This window comes from Neopsephotus bourkii, unplaced genomic scaffold (assembly GCF_033783945.1).
Source record: "Neopsephotus bourkii isolate Nb327-2 ecotype Australia unplaced genomic scaffold, CSIRO-AGI_Nbou_v1 NB_485, whole genome shotgun sequence".
In the NCBI taxonomy this organism is placed as follows: domain Eukaryota; kingdom Metazoa; phylum Chordata; class Aves; order Psittaciformes; family Psittacidae; genus Neopsephotus; species Neopsephotus bourkii.
In genome coordinates, this window is record NW_026900986.1 from 179,460 (window position 1) to 202,266 (window position 22,807).

At 43.9% G+C, this 22,807-nt stretch overlaps 1 protein-coding gene across 2 annotated transcripts; it reads left to right on the forward strand.

Annotated features, from left to right (window-relative positions):
- The first annotated feature begins 354 nt into the window (after window positions 1-354).
- On the forward strand, window positions 355-18,393 carry LOC133210719 (zinc finger protein 367-like). 2 transcript variants are annotated; one of them, XM_061350388.1, is made up of 5 exons: window positions 355-782; window positions 10,316-10,466; window positions 16,004-16,123; window positions 17,087-17,225; window positions 17,814-18,393. In XM_061350388.1, exons 1-5 carry the CDS (start codon window positions 453-455, stop codon window positions 18,043-18,045), a joined length of 972 nt encoding a protein of 323 aa, XP_061206372.1. In that variant the 5' UTR covers window positions 355-452; the 3' UTR covers window positions 18,046-18,393. The 2 variants fall into 2 exon arrangements, with proteins under 2 accessions (XP_061206372.1, XP_061206373.1); XM_061350389.1 differs by having other exon boundaries at window positions 16,034-16,123.
- The last annotated feature ends 4,414 nt before the right edge of the window (window positions 18,394-22,807 follow it).

Genomic DNA, 22,807 nt, shown 5'->3' on the forward strand with positions numbered 1-22,807 from the left:
CACACGGCAAAGTGGTTGGTAAGCGGTAACTGTTGCTCCGTGACGTCAGTACCTGGTTCGGTGATTGGTTACGCCCAGGCGCGAAATGTAACGCGGGAAATTCTCCGTTTCGGCCTTGGTTTTGCAACGCTAACTCTTTCAGGAGTCATCAGGGCTGGAATTGCAAGCGGGGATCGGCGCCAGTTCAGAACGTGTGGGTAGATTGTAGCTGTCACGGATTTTGCGCCGGTGGTAGCTGAGAAAAGAGGGGTGAGGCCCCAAGAGGAGCTGCCGTCTCCGGCAAAAAAACAGGTAAAGCAGAGTGGTGGGGCGGGGGGAGATGGTGTTTAACAAATGGTGGTGGTGGTGGTTGCAGGATTTCTACAATTTCCCCGCTTTGGGAAAGAGCAGCTGAGCCATTAGGAGCTTTCCCACTCCCTCTTTTTTGTGCAGGTGTCTGCAAGGAGGTGGCGATGGTGGAGAAGCCACCGCCGGGTCTCCCGGTGACTTTTTACCAGGAGTCCCCGAATGGCGTACTGGTTTCTGTTATCAAAACCACCTCTGTCAAGCCGTTCTCCAGGGGCAGAGATGGGGAGCTAGCACTCCCCCCGCCCGTCCTCATCAGACCTGGCTTCAGCGACTTCATGGTTTACCCCTGGCGCTGGGGAGAGAATGCCCACAATGTGACCTTTAGCCCGTGTGGCTCTGCCATCCCTTCATTCGTCCAGCAGCCCCGTGGGGGGCCAGCTAGAGCTTGCAGCGGGGAAGAAGAGGAGGCGAGTAGCAGCAGTAGCAGCCTCAAGGTGAGTGTGGTCGGGACAGGCCAAGCAGCTGGGTGCGATGGGGTACAGTCTGCTGCCCCTATGCATGCATCCAGTAGTCAGTGGGGTGGTAAAGTGCCTCACTACGGAAGGGCAGAGACGTAAAGTTAAAGGCAACACGCTGAGCATTCCTTCCTATTCTCCTTGTTTGTCTTCCTGAAAACCCCCAATCCATAGAGCTCCCCAGAAATTCCAATAACTAACCAAACAAAAAAAAACCTGTCACCCCAAACTCCCCAAAGTAACCTAAACTAGACCCCTGAAAATCCACTCCAAAAAGCCCTAAACCCCTAAATACAAGAAATCCTGAAACCTTCACCCTCTAAATGCTCACACTCCTTCCAAAAGCCCCAACCATGCACAATGCCCCAAGCCCCAGTAGCTCTAACACCCAAAACTCTGGGCGCACCCTTTCTTCCCCCCCTCCAACCAACCAACCAAAAAAAAAAAATCCCAAACCAAACAAACCCAAAGCTTGAAACCCAGCCCCCTCAAAAACACACTCTCCTAAATCCAATAAACTCCCCATAAACCCCCAAACCCAACCCCTGCCTCCCAAGAACTTCAGAACTCACAGACCTGGTAAATCATACTTAAATCCTAAACCCCCACAAATTACAATTCCCAAACACTTCAACTCTGCCAAAGCATCAACAAAACATCTCATCCCCCTGTAAAAAGCATAAACTGATAATTTCCCCCTCCCCCCTGAAACTTAATATCCCCCAACCCAATAAACCCACCTCTCTAAGCCCAAAAGCTTCCCTCAACCACAGAACCAGAAAATCCCCAAAATGAGCTGAAGGAAAAATGTTCAAACCTAGCCACCCCAAACTGGCAGAAGGCAACCCCCTCAAAACACACCACACAAAAAGCATGCTAAACATTGAAACTTGAGGAAGCAACTATACTCTCCACAACACACCACATGGAAAAAGAATGTGCACCCCAGCCCCTTCAACCCCAGGAAGGCAAACACTCCCCAAACTGTGCCACATGAAAAAGTGTGCCATTCCCACCTCTTCCTTTTCCCCCCCCCCCCCCATGTTGGTATTCTGCCCTGTAAACTGCAACACAAAATAGCGCACCAACCCAAACCCGAAGGAGGTATTCCCATCACAATGTGCCATGATAAAAATAACCATACCAAATGAAGCCCTCCAAATCCAGAACATCAAATTCTCCCAAAAACACATCACAAAAAGGTGCTCCAAACCCAGCCTCTCAAACTCTAAAGCAACAGCTTCCTCAAAAAGCACCATGAAAAAAAGGCCCACTCCATCTCCCCCCAAAACTCAATACCCAAAAGAAAGTGCCAAACCCAGCCCCCACCCCAAAAACATACCCTCCCCCCTAAAATGTGCCACACAAAAAGATGTGCCCAGCCTCCTGAAAACAGAAAAGGTTGTGCCTCTCCCTAAAACATATCATAAGACATGGCAACTTCAGCCTCTCAAAACAACAAGAAGGCACTCACCCTGCAAAGCACACCACAAAAAAAAGCATGCCAAATCCAGTGTCTGGAACCCCAAGAAAGCAACCTCAAGCCCAAAAATGCACCACATGTAAGTGTGCCCAAGACCAGCCACCTGAACCTTAAGAAGGCAAACCTCTCCCCAAAAATGTTCTGTGTGAGAAAGTGCACCAAATCCAGTCTCCTGAATGACAAAAAAGGCAACTTTCTGCTCCAAAACGTGTCGCAGGAAAAAGCACCCCAGCTCCTCAAACCCCAAGAAGGCAACCACTCCCAAAAACAAGCCACAGGAAAAGATGCTCCAGATATAGTCCCCCAGATCTTGAAAAGGCAACCTCCCACCCTAAAACGCATCACACATAAAAGTGCATCAAACCCTGCTCTCTGAACCAGAGGAAGGCAAGCCCCCCCAAACATGTTGCACCCAAACAAAATCCACCAAGTCCAGCACCTCAGACCACTGGACCAAACCATGTCAAGACAAAACCATGCCCAACAAAGCCCACTGAACCACCAAACAAAAAGATCCCCAAGACATGTTGAACCCACCCCTCCCCAACCACTGAACAAAAAACCTCCCCAAACATGCCTAAATAAAAGGATACCAAAACCAATAAACCCTGCCCCCCCCAAATGCACCAAAACACGAATGTGCAAAATCCAGTCCTGACAAACCCAGAATGAAAAAACACCCAAAACATGCCAAAAGAGAAACAGCCTATGCTAATCCAATCACTGAACCAAAAAAATACCCCACAGCACACAAAAAATACTGAAAACTTGGCAAAACGTGGCCTCTCAAAACTACATCAAAACAAAAAATGTGCCCAATCTAGCCCTCCAACTAACAAACAAAAAAAAAAAAAAACAAGCCCACAAACCCAACTAAACCCCAATACTGCAAATTCTCCAAACACAATATTAATCCCCCAAACATGCCAAAAGAAAACTGCGCCTAACCCAGTGCTCCCAACCAGCAATTTGGAAAAAAAAAAAAACAAACTAAAATGCATTAACACAAAAAATGCACCAAACCTATCACCTTCAGCCACCGAACCAAGTCTCTCAAAACATGATGAAATTCAAACATTCAAACCGAGCCCTCAGTCACAAAACCCCTAGAAAAATCTAAACCCAAGAAAACCATGTTAAAGCAAAGACATGCCAAACCCAGCCCCCACAACAACCAAACCACTACCCCAAACCAGGCCAAAATAAATAAAAGCCAAACCCAGCACCCCCCATTAACAAGCACACATACACACACACACAAAAATCCCCTAACTGTGCCAAAACAAAAATGGGAAAAAAAAAAATTAAAAAGTGCACCAAACAGCCTCCTGAACCACCATACTGAAACAAGCCACTAAAACATGCAAAAAACCCCTAGCTGTCAAAATAATAAAAAAACCTAAACACCAACCATTCAAAACCCCAAAACCCAATATTACCCCAAAAACCCTGCCCCCCAGTGACTGACACAAAAACCCCTGAAGCCATGCAAATCATAAGTATCCCAAACCCAGGCCCCCCCTTCCACTGAAAAAACCCAAATCACACAAAAGCTAAAATCCACCAATCACCAACTAAATAAACCCCCATAAAGTGCTAGAATAAAATTTTGCTTAAAATATACCAAACCTAGTTCCTCAAACCACTGAACCACAAAAAACCTAATATGCCAAATGAAAAATGTCCCAAAACAAAACCTAACCAAATCTATCCCCCTCAACAAGAACACTCCCCCCCCCAAAAAAAAAAAAAAACACACCACAAAACATGCTGAAACAAAAATATGCCAAATAAATCCCCCAGAACCACTGAACCAAAAAAGCTTGCAAACAGTGTCACCCAACACTAAGGGGACAGACAGATTCTTTTAGGGAACCTTGGCAGAATGATGATGGCACTAAATTGTAGAAAATTAAAGCTTTATTTTCTTATCAGTATATTATGATTATTATAGTAACTTAACTTAGAATTTCTAGTCACCTGGACCCTTTGCAGGTCAGGTCAAATCTTGACACACTATTTCCTGTATCAAAATAGTAATCATAAACTAGACTTGGAAATCATATAAAAGAACACAAGTCAATCCTCGGAGAAAGCAAATGATGGTGGAGGCATTCCTGGGCACTGGAGATTCATGGATATCACTGTCCAGCAGCAGTTCTAGTCCAGGTTCCACATTTAGAACTTGTAACTGCTTCCCTTTTCTGTGATGGGGTGTGGTGGGTTGAACTTACCTGTATGCCAGGTGGCCACCAAAGCCTATTACTCCCCCTCCTCAGCTGGACAAGGGAGAGAAAATAGAACAAAAGGCTCATGGCTCGAGATAAGGACAGGGAGAGATCATTCACCAATTACTGTCATGGGCAAAGCAGACTCAACTTGAGGAAAATTAATTAATTTATTTATTGCCAAACAAATCAGAGTAGGGTAATGAGAAGTAAGACCAAATCATAGAACACCTTCTCCCCCCCCACTCTTCCCTTCTTCGCAGGCTCAACTTCACTCCCTATTTTATCTACCTCCTCCCCCCAAGCAGTGCAGGGGGATTGGAAATAGGGGTTGTGGTCAGTTCATCTCATATTGTTTCTTCCACTTCTTCCTTCTCAGGGGGAGGACTCCTCACACCAGCACCAAAAAAAAAAAAAAAACAAAAACAATCCCCCCCCGAACTTAAGCCGTCCATTGTGGTCTTACAGTTGTGTGAGTTTGTGATGGGTTGACCTTGGTTGGGCATCAGGTGCCCACCAAACCACTTTATCACTCCCCCTCCTCAGCAGGACACAGGGAGAAAATAAGATAGAAAAGAACTCATGGGTCAAGATAAAGGCAGTTTAATAAAGCAAAAGCAAAGGCTGTGCACAGAAGCAAAGGAAAACAAAAGATTTATTCTGTACTTCCCATCAGCAGGCAGCGTCCAGCCACTTCCCAGGAAGCAGGGCTTCAGTACAAGCAGCAGTTGCTCCAGAAGACAAATGTAATAACAAATGCCCCCCCCCCCCCCAGCTTTTATTTCTGAGCAGATATCTTATAGAATGGAATATCCCTTTGGTCAGTTTGGGTAAGCTGTCCTGGCTATGTCCCCTCCCAAGATCTTGCCCACCTCCAGTCTACTGACCTTTGGGGGTGGTGGTGGTGGGGATGTTGGAGAGACAGCCTTGATGCTGTGACTTCCTTACATGCATGCACTATGGGGACCTTATTTCCTCCCACAGTATGTAGGGGTTTTGTTTGGGCAGAACCAGGGCTGTTAGCAGATCCTGTGGTGTTAACCAGCCAAGTGACTTCTGCTATATTTATATCCCAGTGCTTCCATGCCCCATTGCCCAATGCTCAACATAGTCTTTAACACTCCATTATATCTCTCAATCTTTCAAGATGCTTGTGGGTGATAGGGGATGTGATACACCCACTCAATGCCATGTTTCTTTGCCCAGGAGTTTATGAGGTTATTTTGGAAATGAGTCACATTGGCTGAGTCAATTCTTTCTGGGGTACCATGTCACCACAAAATTTGCTTTTCAAGGCTCAGGATGGTGTTTCGAGCAGTGGCATAGTTTACAGGGTATGTTTCTAGCCAGCCAGTACTTGCTTCCACCATGGTGAGTATGTAGCACTTGCCTTGGCATGTTTGTGGCAATAGTCCAATATAGTCAATTTACCACGCCTTGGCATATTGAAAACCCAGAGACCACCCTCTGTTCCAGGGAGATTTTAATTCTGTAGCTTGCTTGATTGTAGCACATGTTTCCACATTGATGGGTGAGTTGTGCAGTAGCCTCCATGGTCAGGTCCACTCTATGATCACAAGCCCATCTGTGTGTTGCATCTCTCCCTAGATGTTCTGATGTTTTATGGGCCATGGAGCTACATATAGCTCACCCTTATGCTTCCAGTCCAGGTCCACCTGAGCCACTTCAGTTTTCGAAGCCATGTCTACCTGTTCATTGTTTCGATGTTCTTCAGTGGCATGACTTGGGCATGTAAGCATCTACGTGGCATACCTTTAGAGTGATGTTTTCTACCCAAGCAGCGATGTCTTGCCACAATGCCTAGATGGGTTTACCCCTCTGCTGCCAATTGGTCTTCTTCCCCAATGTAGCCACCTCTATAGGGCACTTGCCACCATCCATGAATCAGCATAGAGTGAGTGAGTCCTGGCCACTTTTGTCATTCATCAATCTCTAGGGCAACCTGGATGGCTTTCACTTCTGCAAACTAACTTGACTCACCTTCTTCTTTAGTGGCTTCAGTGACTTGTCATGTGGGATTCCACACAGCATCATTCCACTTTCAGTGATTTCCTAAAACACAATAGGAACTGGCAGTAAACAGAGCATAACACCTTTCATCTGATAATTCATGGTGCATGTGCCACCTCTTCAAGCAGTGCTCCAAAATTTCTGCATTTTGGCCAGTCCATGATCTCTTCCAAGATTCCTGGGCAGTTGGGTTTCCCCAGCTGAGCTCATTGCATGATTTCACTACTCACTCCATGTGATGCTGGTTGTGTGATGTGTAGAGAGGACATTTCCACCACTGTCGCTGATTGGCTCATCTTTGGCCAGTGGTGGGTCCGTCTTGGTATTAGCTCTATCGGACATTGGGAAGCTTCTATCAGTTTCCCAGAGGAAACCTGTAGCCCCCTCACTACCAAAACCTGTCATGCAAACCCAATACTGAGTTTTCTCATCAAGATTCTGTGATTCCTATGACATCATAAATCAGCATACCTTGCACAGGATACCTCCTCCACCCAGGACATGCGAGTGCGGTATTTGCAGCCCTCCACCTGGACAGCAGCTTCCTCCACTCCCAGGCTATCCTGGCTACCTAGTTGATTCCTGTCTGCTGAAAAGTGCAGCCTTTGCCTGGTATATACCACTATGCTTCTGGCAATATCAGAGCACTGACTAATAAGCCCTTCTAATTCCCTATAGACCTCAAGCTGATGGGTAGGCATGAATAACCACCAGCTTGCAGGGGTGACCATCAGGGCTGCAGCCTAAGCATAAAGACAAGCAGAGCAGGGAGCAGTCTGATAACTGTCAGTGTGCAGACCTTCCCTCAAGAACTGGCCATGCATCTCCTAACATACTACTTCCTGTTTGCTTCCCAGGTCATTAGTGTTCCCTAGGGGTCAGTTCTCATGGCTTGAACTGGTTGTGGGGACTGCTGGCACCACCCAGTTTTTGCCTGCCCCTGTTGTGAGACTTATTACCAGCTGGCTGGTTCCTCATGCACACAGCCCAAGGGTGTCAGGGGCCCTGAAATCCCGTCAGACACCCCCATGGACCTCAGAAGCCTCGAACTCTTAGCACATGGCAACTGCTGCTGCTGCTAGTGCCAGTTTCCCGCAGGTTGAACTGGCTGTGGGGACAGCTGTTGACTGGAGCAGTTTGTGAAGGACTGATTATATCCCTTGGGAAGGACCCTGAAGCACATAATCAGACTCTACAACTCATAGAGAGTTATAAAGCAGGTACATTTATTATGGTGCCGGGTGCAAGGGGGATCGCTCCTTCTAACTTGCACACCGAGGGGTTAAGCAAGCAGATATTTATTACACACAAACATGCATATTCATTAGGTTCCCGAGAGAGCATTGGGAGGATATTACAATTAGTTTAGGTAGTCATTATCATAAGTCTCCTCCCTTTTGGTGCTTGCGCACTGCCCTCTGATGGTCGTGGGCAGGGGTCTTCAAGATGAAGTAAGCAGTCTTCCTCGTGTGGGCAGGAGTCTTCAAGATTAAGTAAGCTGTCTTCCTCACAGTGTACTTTTCACCTTTGGCACAGTTGGATGCCCCAGTAATCACAAAACCAGCTGAAACCAGACATATCTGTAAGTTTCTGATAGCTGGCAAAGATTTAGGACAGTGTGACCTTCATACAAAATTTATTGCAAGCAGAACAGGATGGGCAGACAAGGAGTGTCCGAAGTTAGCGGATGTTCGGGAGTCACTGTCTCCAAACTAACTGATAATTAGAAGGATGGTAAGAAATAATTCACTCATTAGAAGGATGGAAAGAAATAATTCACTCTTGTTACTAAGACTACTAAATTCTGTTATCACATCACAGACTTACAACACAAACATTGTTCTCTATCTTAGACCTAAGTTAAGTTGTATCTTAACCCTGTGTTTTCCAGGCACCTGCTTTACTGGGAAGGGGGAAAGTAGTCTCTCTGTCTTTATCTCAACTCAAAAGAACTTATTTTTTCCCCCTATCTTGCTTCTTGCTGAAGAGGGGGAGTCAGTTGCTTGGAGGGCACCTGGTGCCCAGCCAAGGGTAACCAATGACAATGAATAAAAAAAAAGAGGGGGGAAAAAACCCAACCAACAACACCCACCCCCCCCCCAAAAAAAAAAACCCAAAACAAAAACCAGATGCCCCAAAAGCCTGGAATGAAAAAAAAAAAAAACAAACAAAAAAACCCAGACACTCCAAAAGCCTGTTAGTAAACAAAACCAAACCCAAACCAGTTGATGCAAAAGCCTGGAACCAAAAGAAAAAAACAGGTGACTCAAAAGGCCAGAAAAAACAAAGCCCCCAGGTGCCCCAAAAGCCAGGAAACAAAAGAACACCCCCCCCTACAACTCAAAGGTTGAAACAAAAAATAAAAAAACCTCAAAAACAACACAACTGTGTACAACTTAAAAGCCTGCCCCCCCCCCAAAAAAAAAAAATTAAATAAAATAATCCAGAGAAACCAGAAGCCTGGAATCAAATAACCTCAAGACCCCAGACAGTAAAATACTAAAAATCCCAACCCAACCAATCAAAAAAAAAAAAAATATAAACGCACACACAGAAAAACCCCTAGCAACCCAAAACACTGGAATCAAACACCACAAACAATCCAAGACCCCAGAATGAATAAAACCTCCAACAACTGAAGACCCCAGAATGAAAAAAAAATCTCCATATGACCCAAAAAGCAGGAACCAAAATAAAAAACTCCAGACCAACCTGGAAACCCAAAAAGTCACAAAAAAAAAAAAAAAAAATCCCCAACAGCCCAAAGCCATGGAATGAAAAAAACAAAAACCTGGTGACTCAAAACCAATGGAATAAAAAAAATCCAGAAAGCTCAAGACCCTGGAGTGGAAAAAAAATCCCAAACCAGATGCCCCCATACGTACACATCCCCACCCCCTACCTCATCCTGACACACCCCACACCCACAACCTGCCACATATACCCCACAGTGTCTTTTTTTTTTTATAAAAATACTTGTGGTTTACTATGTATTATTTTAGCAGTTCTTTCAGTTTTCTTGAGCTCGTGTAAGAATATTGTGTTTGTTCTTGCTTGTGGGTTGTGTTGTGGTTTGGTTTGTTTGGTGGAGGGGGTATGAATTTTGCTAAGCAGCTTACATGGAAAAGTATGGCACCTTGTCCTGGTTTCAGCTGGGACAGAATTAATTTTCATCCTAGTGGCTGGTACAGTGCTGTGTTTTGACTTTAGTCTGAGAATAATGTTGATAAAGCACTGATGTTTTAGTTGTTGCTAAGTAGTGCTTACACTGAACATGGACTTTTCAGTCTCTCATGCTCTTCTAGTGAGGAGGGGCATGGGAAGCCGGGAGGAAGCAGAGACAGGACACCTGACACAAACGAGGCAAAGGGATATTCCATACCACAGCATGTCATGCCCAGTATAGAAACTGGGGGGAGTTAGCTGGGAGGGGCCAATTGCTGCTCAGGACAGGCTGAGCATTGGTCAGTGGGTGGTGAATATCAGTCTTGTTTGTTGGTTGGGGTTTTTTGTTTGTTTTCTCTCTCTCGTTGCTATTTCCCTTTTTGTTAATATCATTAGTATTAGTATTGTATTATACTATACTTTATTTCAATTATTAAACTGTTCTTATCTCAACACATAGGTTTTAGCTGTTTTATGAATCTCTTTCCCATCCCACTGGGGGGGTGTGTGGTGTGAGCAAGCGAGCATGAGCGACTGCGCTGTACTTAATTGTCAGCTGGGGTTAAACCACAACATACTTCAGTTTCTTAATTATTTCAATACAGGATGGGAGAAGACGTGGCCGACCAAGAGCAGAAACAGTTCGTGACCTAATAAATGAAGGAGAGCATTCTTCTAGCAGAATACGCTGCAATATCTGCAACCGGGTGTTTCCACGAGAGAAATCACTACAGGCACACAAACGAACTCATACTGGTAAGTGAAGAGATTAAAAAGATGTGAGTAGCTGACAAACACTTATGAAGGAGTTGAGAAGGCAAAAAAACCCAACAAACAATTCAATCTGTTAATATCTTGGTTTAATTCTTAGATTAATTATACTTTTCTCACAGGGATTCTTAATGCAAACAAAAGAAAGTCTTTCTGTAACTGTTTTTGTCACAGGGTAACTAGCAGTAATTTGGGCTCTAATAGAAAAGACATATAGCGTAAATATTTTATCTGCTGTTGTCGGACTTGCTTAATAAGAGGAAAAAATTTCCTGAGCTTGGGGTTCTGTACTTGGTAGTATTTCATCCTGACTGCCTCTTCTCTGACATCTGTTTCCTTCTTCTTTTGTGTAGTTTTTACACACACTTGTCATCGAGGACTCCATACAGCTGCCTTCCATCTCTGATGTTTTCCCACAATACGGCAGGACCCATCAGTAAACAAGGCATACTGTTTTTCACTTTCTGAAAGTTTATTATATGGTGGGGCCTCTTCAGCACGCATCACCTCCTCCTCTGGTGACATTCCAAAATCTTTGCCCTCTGGCCAGTCCATGATGACTTCTAGAATGCCTGGATGACTGGGATTTCCTATTCGAGCTCGTTGTGTAATTAGTGCAGCCCATTTACTCCATGTAGCATCGGTTGCATGATGTGTAGAGGAGACTGTGCCTTTGAACATCCAGCCGAGCACGGGCAACCAGGGTGCCAGGAGGAGCTGTGCTTCAGTGCCAATCACTTCTGAAGCAGCTTAAACCCCTTCATAGGCTGCCAGTATCTCTTTGTCAGTTGGGGTATAGCTTGCCTCAGATCCCTTGTATCCCCGACTCCAAAAGCCGAGGGGTCGACCTCGAGTGTCCCCTGGAGTTTTCTGCCAGAGGCTACAGGTGGGACCATTTTCCCTGGCTGCAGTGTAGAGCACATTTTTTACATCTGGTCCGGTCCAGACTAGTCCAAGGGCTACTGCATGAAGTATCTCTCGTTTAATTTGCTCAAAGGCTTGTTGTTGCTCAGGGCCCCATTTAAAAACATTCTTCTTCCAGGTCACATGATAGAGAGGGCTTACAATCGAACTGTAATTTGGGATGTGCATTCTCCAGAACCCCACTGCACCCATGAAAGCTTGTGTTTCTTATTAGTTGGTGGAGACACTGCTGTTATCTTGTTGATAACATCTGTGAGGATCTGGCGACATCCATCTTGCCATTTTATTCCCAATAATTGAATCTCCTGTGCAGGTCCCTTGACCTTACTCCGTTTTATGGCAAAACCAGCTTTCAGCAGGATTTGGATTATTCTCCTCCCTTTCTCAAAGACTTCTTCCTTTGTATTGCCACACAATAATGTCATCAATATATTGTAGGTGTTCTGGAGCTTGCCCCTGTTCCAGTGCAGTCTGGATCAGTCCATGGCAAATGGTAGGGCTGTGTTTCCACCCCTGGGGCAGTCGGTTCCAAGTGAACTGGACACCCCTCCAAGTAAAAGCAAACTGTGGCTCTCCAGTCTACAGATCAGGTTTTGGACGGGAATCAGTGTGTCTCGGTTGGTGCAGTATTGTCGCCGATGCACTGTTATGGTCGCGATAGGCACTTGTTTTTAGACTTTCAGCAACCCCACAACAGAAGGATCTTCTGAGAGACCACGCAAGGTGGACAGCTGCTCAATTTCATCAGTCTCCAAAGCAGCAATACCAAAAGCCCATCGGTACCCATTTGGGTCTTTGAAGTACCCTCTCCTGAGGTAGTCTATGCCGAGGATGCATGGATCCTCTGGACCAGTCACAATGGGGTGCTTTTGCCATTCCCTCCCAGTCAGGCTGATTTCAGCCTCCAATACAGTCAACTCTTGGGATCCTGCTGTAACTCCAGAAATATAATTGGGTTCCACCCCTTGACAGCTTGATGGCATCAGGGTACACTGTGCACCGGTATCTACTAGAGCCTTATACTTCTGTGGGACTGATGTGCCAGGCCATCTGATCCGCACAGCCCAGTAAATACAATTGTCCCCTATCTCCCCCTGGCTGGAGGCAGGGCCCTTCTAATAGTCATCACAATATTGGACACTTAAGTTGTGTTGAAAGGGATTATTCTTTGTTATCACAGGAGCTGAAGTAAAATCAGCTCTTCTGCTCCATCTGGGAACCTGCTCACCAGAGACTGAAGCCACAGCTCTCATGGGATGATCAGTCTTGGCCCTTGCTCCCCTCTTCAGTTCACTCACCTGTTCCTCCAAAGCTGAAGTACATTTTCCATCCCACTTCATCATGTTTTCTCTGTGATCCTGCAGGTAAAACCATAGGGTGGCCCGTGGCGTATACCTCTTTTATCTTCTCTCTCGAACAATAGGACGCCTTTTGTTAATAGCTGAGACATATGTTGGTACATGTGAAGAGCTGGATAAATCAGATAGATCTTCCCTCAATTTTTTGAAATCCTGGGACTGTTTTTCCACAGCTGAGATGATGGAAGGGGTGAGATTGTCTTTGAACTCGCGGATTTTATGAACCATTTCATCCACTGTTAGTGGTACTATGTCATTCCAGGCTACTGTTGCCAATGAATGGGCATATGATGACAGGGCATTCCGTGTAAGTTTTCGCCACATGCGTCGTGTACATTTGACTTCATCTGGATCTATGGTTATATCCCCGTTATTCGGCTTGATTTGATAGATCATCTCTACAACGGCTGATTCCCTCAGAGACTGGATGCCTTTGTCTACAGTAGTCCACTTGGGAGAACAACTCATAACATCGTCCTTGTATGGAAACCTTTCTTTCACAGCTGCCAAGAGCTGCCTCCAAAGACTGAGGGACATTTTCTCTCTTGTAATTGCTTTGTCAATTCCCCCTTCTCTAGCAAGTGATCCCAGCTGCTTGGCTCCTGTACCTTCTATTTCGTGACCATCGGACCCATTGTCCCAGCATCGGAGCAACCAGGTGTTGATGTGCTCCCCTGGTTGAACGGGTAGAATCTTTTTGCATATTCCATAGCTCGGTTGAGGTCCGAGGTCAAGAAGTCACCTCTTCTTCTTCGTCATGTGATAATGAATCCTGGTCAGATGCTGTCCCAGGTGGTGAATACTTTGTTTCTTCATCTTGCTTCACCCTTCTTGCCTATTTTTTGCTTTTTCTCTTGCGTACAGGGGCAACCAGTATTGGTACAAATTGCTCCTCTGGTTTAGCTGCAGTGATTATCACTGTAGTTTGAGTAGCAACTGTACTTCTCGCTATGTGTGTTGTAGCTGCTGTTCTTGGAGATAGGGTAGCTGCGCTGTCCATTGCAGCCAAAGTTTGGGTAGCTGCTGTACTTGTTGCTGAGGGTGGTGTAGCTGCTGTGCTTGGAGCTGGAGTAGCTGTGCTGACTGTTGCTTTGCCCTCAGATCCAGCGACATTTTTTTCCTTTTGAAGGAGCTGCATAGTATTGAAAAGGGCCCTGGAAGCATAGGCCAAGCCCCAGCACGTTGCCATGATTTGTCCGTCTCTGGTATGGCCAGACTGACCACACACCTCATTTAAGTGTTTTACTAATTCTTCTGGATTTTGCAGTTGTTCGGTGGTGAAATTCCAAAGTACTGGAGGGGCCCACTGACCTAGATACTTGCCCATACTGTCCCACACACCCTGCCACTCATGGCTGTCCAGCCTCAGGGAAAATCTCTTTGTCCTCCTATATCGTCGTTTAACCCCAGACAAGACCCAAACCTGACTCTGCTTAACTCTTGAAATCAGATGAAATGGTCATGGGCAAAATACACTCTGTATGCGTGCCAAAATGGTGATCCCCATCTGTTGTGGTTTAAAACCAATCAGGCATCTTGTTCACTCACTCCCCCCTTCTTTCCCTCCCCCTACTCCTGAACGGATGGAGAGGAGAATCGAAAAGAATGCAACTCTCATGGGTTGAGATAAGAACAGTTTAGTAACTAAGGTATAACACAAACCACTACTGCTATCACCAATAATAATAATGATAAAGGAAATAACAAGGGAAGAGAATACAACACCTCAGCACCAGCCGACCGATAACTCGCCCCCCCCCAGCCAGACCAAGCACCGACCGATACCTACTCCAACCCTGCAGTCTACCAGACCTTCCGGGTAACTCTCAGTTACACCCTGGGCATGACGTGCTGTGGTATGGAATACCTCTTTGGTCAGTTTGGGTCAGGTGTCCTGTCTCTGCTTCCTCCTGGCTTCCCCTCCTCCCCGTCAAAGCATGAGGCTCAGAAAGTCATTGGCCAGACTAAAACATTTGAGCGGTAACTAAAAACATCAGTATTATCGGCACCGTCCCCAGGCCGAAAGTCAAAACACAGCGCTGCACCAGCTTCTAAGAAGGAGAAAAATGACTGCTACTGCTGAACCCAGGATACCATCACAATCAGCAAAGAGGTCTCAACAGTATTAAAAGGCCATTGAAAAACTTCAAAACTCTCAAATGATGCTGTAAACGGTCTGGGGTGGATGACTGGGAGGGTAAAAGAATGTCTCTTTCACAGGTTAGCCACCTGAGAAGGAGAAAAAAGTTGTGTAACTGCTAAGCACTTTTATTATATACCTCCCAAAGTATAAAGGTGGTGACCACACTGGGAACATAAACCAAAGCAGTTTCATGATCAACGATTCTGTTGTATTACAAGTCATTACCATAAAGTACAATGAGACAAGAACCTTAGCCCAAGCCCCGCACTTGAAAAACACTAATACAGCAAATACTGGCTCGAAGTAAGGTACGATATACTGAAATTGTGAGATCAAGAGGAACAAGTTTTAGAGCCAATAAATCAGCATTGTGACGAGTGACTATTAATCTAAAACAATGAATGCTTATCACAAATATGATTAGACACACTCCGGTCAGATCTGTCGTTATCTCAACCCTTCATGCCCCATATTGGTTGCCAAAAAGAACTGTCGTGGTTTAAAAACGGTCAGGCAGCTTGTTCATTCACTCCCCCCCTTCTTTCCCTCCTTCTTTCCTTCCCCCCCCACTCCCAGAGGGATGGGGAGGAGAATCGAAAGAATGTAACTCCCGCGGGTTGAGATAAGAACAGTCCAGTAACTAAGGTATAACACAAATCACTACTGCTACCACCAATGGTAATAATGATAAGAGAAAATAACAAGGGAAGAGACTACAATACCACCTGCTGAAACGAGTCTGACCCCAAAAAAGAGCCCTGTGCCCTTCTGGGTAACTCCCAGTTCCCCCCTGGGCATGACGTGCTGTGGTATGGGATACCTCTTTGGCCAGCTTGGGTTAGGTGTCCTGTCTCTGCTTCCTCCCGGCCTCCCCTCCTCCCTGGCAGAGCATGAGACCCACAAAGTTCTTGTTCAGAGTAAACATGACTTAGCAACAACTAAAAACATCGGTGTTATCGGCTCTATTCCTGGGCTGAAAGTCAAAACACAACATTGCACCAGTTACTATGAAGGAGAAAAAATTGACTGGTACTGCTAAACCCAGGACATTTGGTTGTTTGGGGATTTCTGGGTGTTGTTTTGTTTTGGTTTTAAAGGTGAAAGACCTTATTTGTGTGACTACCCAGACTGCGGGAAAGCCTTTGTTCAGAGTGGGCAACTCAAAACTCACCAGCGTCTTCACACAGGGGAAAAGCCTTTCATCTGCTCAGAGAACGGTAAGGCTTCAGAGAATAACTTGTGCCTTTATCATGGTTTAACCCCAGTCTGCAACTAAGTACCACACAGCTGCTCACTCACCTGCTCCGCCCCACCCCTGATGGGATGGGGAAAAGAATCAGGAGTTAAAACCTGTGGGTTGAGATACGAAGTTTAATAATTGAAATAAAGTTAAAAATAATAACAGTAACAGTAATGATAACTAACAGGAAAGAGAGAGGAATCAAGAAACATAAGTGATGCACAATACAATTGCTCACCACCCACTGACCAATGCCCAGCCAGTCAGTCTTTGAGCAGCAATCAGTGGCTCCCAGCTAACTCCCCCCCATTTTATATACTGAGTGTGATATCCTATGATATTGAATATCCCTTTGGCTAGTTTGGGTCATCTGTCCTATGCTCCCTCACTGCTTCTTGTGCACCTGGTCAGTAGCAGAGCATGAGAAACTGAGAAGTCCTAGTTCAGGGTCAGCACTACTTAGCAACAACTAAAACATCAGTGCTTTATCAATATTATTCTCACACTATAATCGAAAACAGCATTGTACCAGCCACTAGGAAGAAAATTAACTATCCCACCTGAAACCAGCTCAGGCTTTCAGAATTAGTATCAGTCTAGTACTGGGAATGTATAGATGCTCATGTGGCAGCTATATATACAAGCTTTGGATCTTAATTTTCGGGGAGCATCTAGGGAAGGAAAAAGCCACACAGAATCATGCAACTTAGATAGAAGGATTGCATGCTTGATTTATGTAAGCCAGGTTATCAGTAATTGTATCAGTCAATACCATTGCATAAAATGATTAGGTATGCTGTGGGCCTTGCAACTAGTGTGCTGTTTTCAATTGGATCCAGGTTTTTATGGAGTAAAGAAGGTTGGATTAATTCCATGCTAACTTGTCAGTTGACTGCTTTCCTTAATGTGTTTTCTATTGGTATTTCGTGGATTTTTTAAGGGTGCGTAATCAGATTCACACATGCAAACCGTCATTGCCCCAAACACCCATATGCCCGGCTGAAGAGGGAAGAACTCACAGTCAGACTGAGTGAAAAACAGAAGGCTGACAATAAAGCTGCAGCTGAGTGGCTAGCGAAGTAAGTTTCCTCATGTTGTGATCTCTCTCTAAATTTATAACACAGAGTGGCCTGAGAAAGTGTTTTATTCTTAGGAGGAAAAAAAAAAAAGGAAAGAAAAACAATAAACAAAACCCAGCTGTTCCTTTAGTATGATTCAACCCAGCCTCCCCTTTTGTTTAAGTACTGACTCCTGGTTAAGACAAAGTTCCTCATGAGGCTTTCTTGTCTGTTTTTCCTTCTCTACTTAAATGCTTCGCTTTGCTTGAACAACACCTGCTAATATCATGTTAGTGCTACAGTCATTACTGCTGAATTTGCATCTGTGTGAGGAACAACAATGTACAGGGAGAGCTGACTGGTGGGAATACCTTGTATTAGAAAGAGCTGTGTGAAAGATCAGATATCCCTTGGACACTTTTGCACTTTAAATGCTCAATAAAGGAGGCTTCTGATAGCTTAAATAGTGCCTTAAAAGGATTGAAAGAGAAAAAAGAAATGCAGCGATTAGTCATGTGCAAAGCAATACTTGGAAGGTCTGCTAGCTTTGAATAGTAGTTCTTACATAAACTGTACATAATTTAAAAACATTCTCCACCTCTGTTGTAGATACTGGGAGACTAGAGAACAGCATGCTCCCACTTTGAAAAGTGAAACAATCCAGAAAATGGATCAGGAACAGAAGGACCGGATGGGATTTCTTCAATCTGATGAAGAGGATGATGAAGAGAAAAATAACGCTCATTCAACAGCTCACCGCAGCCTCCAGGAGCAGCGTGAACACATGCATGGTGCATTGGCTCTTATTGAGCTTGCAAACCTAGCTGTGGCACCACTGTGACAGTAGCATAGGAATGGAGTCTGCCTTCATGAAATGGTGGTACTTGGTGGTTCTTAACCAGTTAGATCCTGGGCATAATATAAGCACCTTATTTATTTATCATAGGCTGCTGTTCTGTAGAATTTATAGTGATTGCTGTTGCCCCATAATATGGGGTGATAGAGTTGCACTTTTTTGTAAGGTAAAAGACAAATGTAAAGTTTAAGTATCTTGTAAATATGGAACCACATAATGCAGGGTGGACAAACTTCATGTTGTGAGAAGCTAGAATTTTACAAAATTAACTCATTATTTGAAACTTTTCACAGGAAGCACTTTCTGAGCACAGTTTGTGGTTAGCAGAATGGTACACATAGAATCATAGAATAGTTAGGGTTGGAAAGGACCTTAAGATCATCTAGTTCCAACCCCCTTGCCATGGGCAGGGACACCTCAAACTAAACCATGTCACCCAAGGCTCTGACCAACCTGGCCTTGAACACCGCCAGAGATGGAGCATTCACAACTTCCCTGGGCAACCCATTCCAGTGCCTCACCACCCTTACAGTAAAGAATTTCTTCCTTATGTCCAATCTAAACTTACCCTGTTTAAGTTTGAACCCATCATCCCTTGTCCTATCACTACAGTCCCTAGTGAAGAGTCCCTCTCCAGCATCCTTGTAGGCCCTCTTCAGATACTGGAAGTCTGAGAAAATGGAAAGTATCTCACTGTTTAAGCAAAACTATATTAAGTGGTAGGCCTGAAGATACTGTAAGCAGCAATGGAATCAAGTTTTCTAATGTCAGTATATTTTTGCCTATAATAACTAAGGCAGAAGATAACTTGTAGAAGGGAAGAAACTGCTTCATGCAGGAAGTTGTAAGATAGTTCAGGATCTTCACTGCAACTGTACAAGTTATATGTCATGGTTTAGGGACAATATGAGACTTGACTTTGCTGTTTTATGGGGTTTTTTAATTTGATCTCAGAAGAATCTTTTGGTTTGAGTAGCACATGTTATTTCTAATGTATGATGTTAGGAACTTTTGCACATTGTTGGGTTTATCTGAAAATGATTAGTCTTGCAAAGTCTAGACAAAGGTAAACAATTGGTAATATTTTTTAGATATTTTTGGACCCTTTAATGATTTGGCACTTGCTTTTGTTAATAAAGGGGGATATTGACAGGGTGGTATTGATTTGTACTAAACTATTTTAAATCTATTAGCAAACACTGAGTTATAAAATATTGCTCTTATATGATTATTATCAAACAGGAGCCTTCATACTCACTGTGCATAAAGGATAACATGCCAGTCTTGTGTTCACTAACTGTAGCACAGCAATCAATTAAGCATATAAAAAAAAAGTATTCACTATATAACCAGAAAACAGGCTTCCAAAGCTAGTTTTGAATATGTTAACTGTGTGATTTCATATATTTCCCAAATAAATGAAGGTACAGAACACTGCCTAGTGCTCTAAGATGCAGATAAAAAACATTTAGCAGTATATTTGTCACCTCATGAGTCTTGTGTACTTTCAAATACCATTGTCTCATGGTGATTTCTTTCTGTATTTTTCTTGGAAGGCAACCAGAGATCCGTAATATGCTACAGAAATTTTGTTTCCAAATTGGATACTCTTTGGTTGAGCTACTACTTTAGGGGATGTTAGTAAGTCATATTTACTGACCCACTTGCTCCTAACTCCTCCCTCTCATTGAAGGTCAGGAAATTCAGATAAGAATTCAGACTTTCCCTCTTTCTTAAGTGAGAAGAAAAAAAATTGTTCAATTATTTGATATAGACTGACTAGCTGCATAGAGCTGTTTCAGAAAAGTAGTAATTCTACAGAGGAAACTGCAATTGTTGGGTTATGTTCTCTGATAATTGATACCTGTTGTGGTAGAAATTGTATTAACTCAGTTTGTTTAAAATAATGTATTAATGCACTCCAGTTTTAATCTTTTGGACTTAATGAAATGAAACACTTTATAGTCATTTCAGGCTTCTTAGGCTATGTAAAACTACCTAGTAATTCATGGCTGTGGGTTTTGAATCTTTCAGTTACATGCTTTTGACTGTTCTGTTGGCTGCATACCAGTAGTCTGATCTCAAATTGAGCCTTGTGCATTAATTTCTTGTACTTGTGATTCATAACTTGAAATTGCTTGAGTGGTATTTCACAGGGCACAAGACTAATCACCAGCCACTTGCAGATCCAAGTCATAACTTAATTCAGTAGAACTGATTTTCCCAGTCATCTGTAGTGCTTTTGACAACTTGTAAAATGCTTCTTTCATATGACAAGTAGAATTATGTGTAGCTGTTGAAAAATTTTAGGCAGCTCAAGTACTTGTGTGTAAGTAACAGTTTTTGGGTAAAATAACAAGTAAAAAAAACTGAGGTGGAAGACTGCTTTTGTTTTTCTTAAAAAGTGCATGCAAGAAATATTGGTGTGTTCTATGCTTTATATGATTAAGCTGTAGTTTGGCGTGATTTAACAGAAGAGTAAATGTGCTGCATTTTAATATGTTCTTTGAATAAAAAACTGATTTAACTTTAAGCTTTAGTTTACATGTGTGTAATGTTGGGGAATTTTTATTGTAACCTTTGAGGTGAGTTAAACATATGTTTGAGATTAAATATAAAAAGTTTTAATGAACAATGCATTGGACAGTCCTAATGCCATAAATGGACCTACAAGGAGTCTGCAAAGGCGCATCAGGAGAAGATTCCTTATATTCACTTGCACCTGCACCAATTATGTGAGAGTTGGCATGGGGTGCCTTAACCAGCCTTGGGTCCATACCCTAGCCCAGCTCTGCTGCCCAAAGGTGAGCACTTGCATTCCAGGATTGCTACAAGAGGACAAAGCTGTGGCTGTTTCTTATCACCTAGGGAAATGTCTCTGCCATTCCTGCTTCTAGCCAGTTTAACTCCTTCTGCAGTTGGGCTTTCTTATCCTCCATACCAAATCATTCCTTGATCACAAATTACTACTGCTGATCAGTTAAAATTTGAATTTCCCCTTCATTGGTGTTTGGTAATTCTTAATCCTTCTCTTCCTCATTGCTGTCATTCTGACATGTCACAGATCACACAGGTGTTTATGTATCCTGTTTGTTGAAATTTGACATATTATAAGTTAACCTTCTCGAGCCAAATTTTTAGTAGTTCTCTGACCAAAACTGAGAATTCCTTTGAAACAAAGCTGAATACAAGTAAACAACAAGAGCCTAGAACTTCTTGATGCAGCTTTTATCTAGAGATAGTGTGGTGGATTGACCTTGGTTGGCTGCCAGACACTCACTCAACTGCTCTCTCACTCCCCCTCAGTAGGACAAAGGGGGGGGAAATTAAAATGGAGAAGCCTGTGGGTTGAGCTAGACACAGGGAGATCACTTACCAATTACCATCACAGTCAAAACAGACTCGAGCTGGGGAAAAAAAAGTTTAATTTATTGACAATTAAAAATGGAGTAGGATGGTGAAAATCAAAACCACCTTCCTGCCTCCTCCCACTTTTTCCCAGGTTCAAATTTACTCCTTCATTCCTGCCTCCTCTCCCCCCCCCTCCCCCGTGGTGCAGGGGGAATGGGGGTTTTGTTTAGTCTATAACAGTTCATCTCTGCTGTTCCTTCCTCCTCACACTGTTCCCCTGCTCAACCACGGGCTTTCCATGGGCTGGAGATTTTTCAGAAAATGTCCAACTGTTCCACAGTGGGAGGTCCTCCATGGGCTTCAGGAGTATCCTGGGTTCAGCAGTAGCAGTCATTTTTCTCCTTAGCAACTGGTGCAGTGCTGTGTTTTCAACTTTAGACTGAGAACAATGCTGATAACACTGAAGTTTTTAATTGTTGCTAAGTAATGTTTATTCACAGAATCATAGATTCATAGAATAGTTAGGGTTGGAAAGGACCTTAAGATCATCTAGTTCCAAACCCCCTGCCATGGGGAAGGGACAGCTCACACTAAATTCTGATCAAGGACTTTTCAATCTCATGCTCTGCCATTGAGGAGGAGCCCGAGAAGCTGGGAGGAAGCAGAGACAGGACACCTGACCCAAACTGGCCAAAGGGTTATTCCATACTGCAGCACATTATGCCCAGTATATAAACTAGGGGGAGCGCCATGCAGCCGCTAGCTCACTCCCCCTCCCTTCCTCTTCCCGCACCTGGAGAGATGGGGAAGACAATCGAAAGAATGTAACTCCCATGGGTTCAGACAAGAACAGTCCAGTAACTAAGGTATAAAACAAAACTACTACTGCTACCACCAATAATAATAATGACAAGGGAAATAACAAGGAGAGAGAATACAATTGCTCACCACCTGCCAACCAATACCCAGCATGACCTGAGCAGCTATCTAGCCCTTCTAGGTAACTCCCTCCAGTTTCCCTTTGGCTAGTTTGGGCCAGGTGTCCTGTCTCTGCTTCTTGTGCCCCTCCTCATTGGGAGAGCATGAGACAACAAATCCTTACATTACTTAGCAACAACTAAAAACATCAGTGTTATCAGCGTTGCTCCCAGACTGAAAGTCACTGAAACACGGCATTGCACCAGCTACTAAGGAGAAAAATGACTTCTACTTCTGAACCCAGGACAGTATCTACCCCTTATTCCATACCATTCACATCATGCTCAGATCCCACATTTTTCAATATACCATCACTCTTGTCTCATATACATGTGTGTATATATATATATATATACACCCACACATACACAAAGAGAGAGATCATTCCTTAGAGCATGGACTAATCCCTATAAAGCTG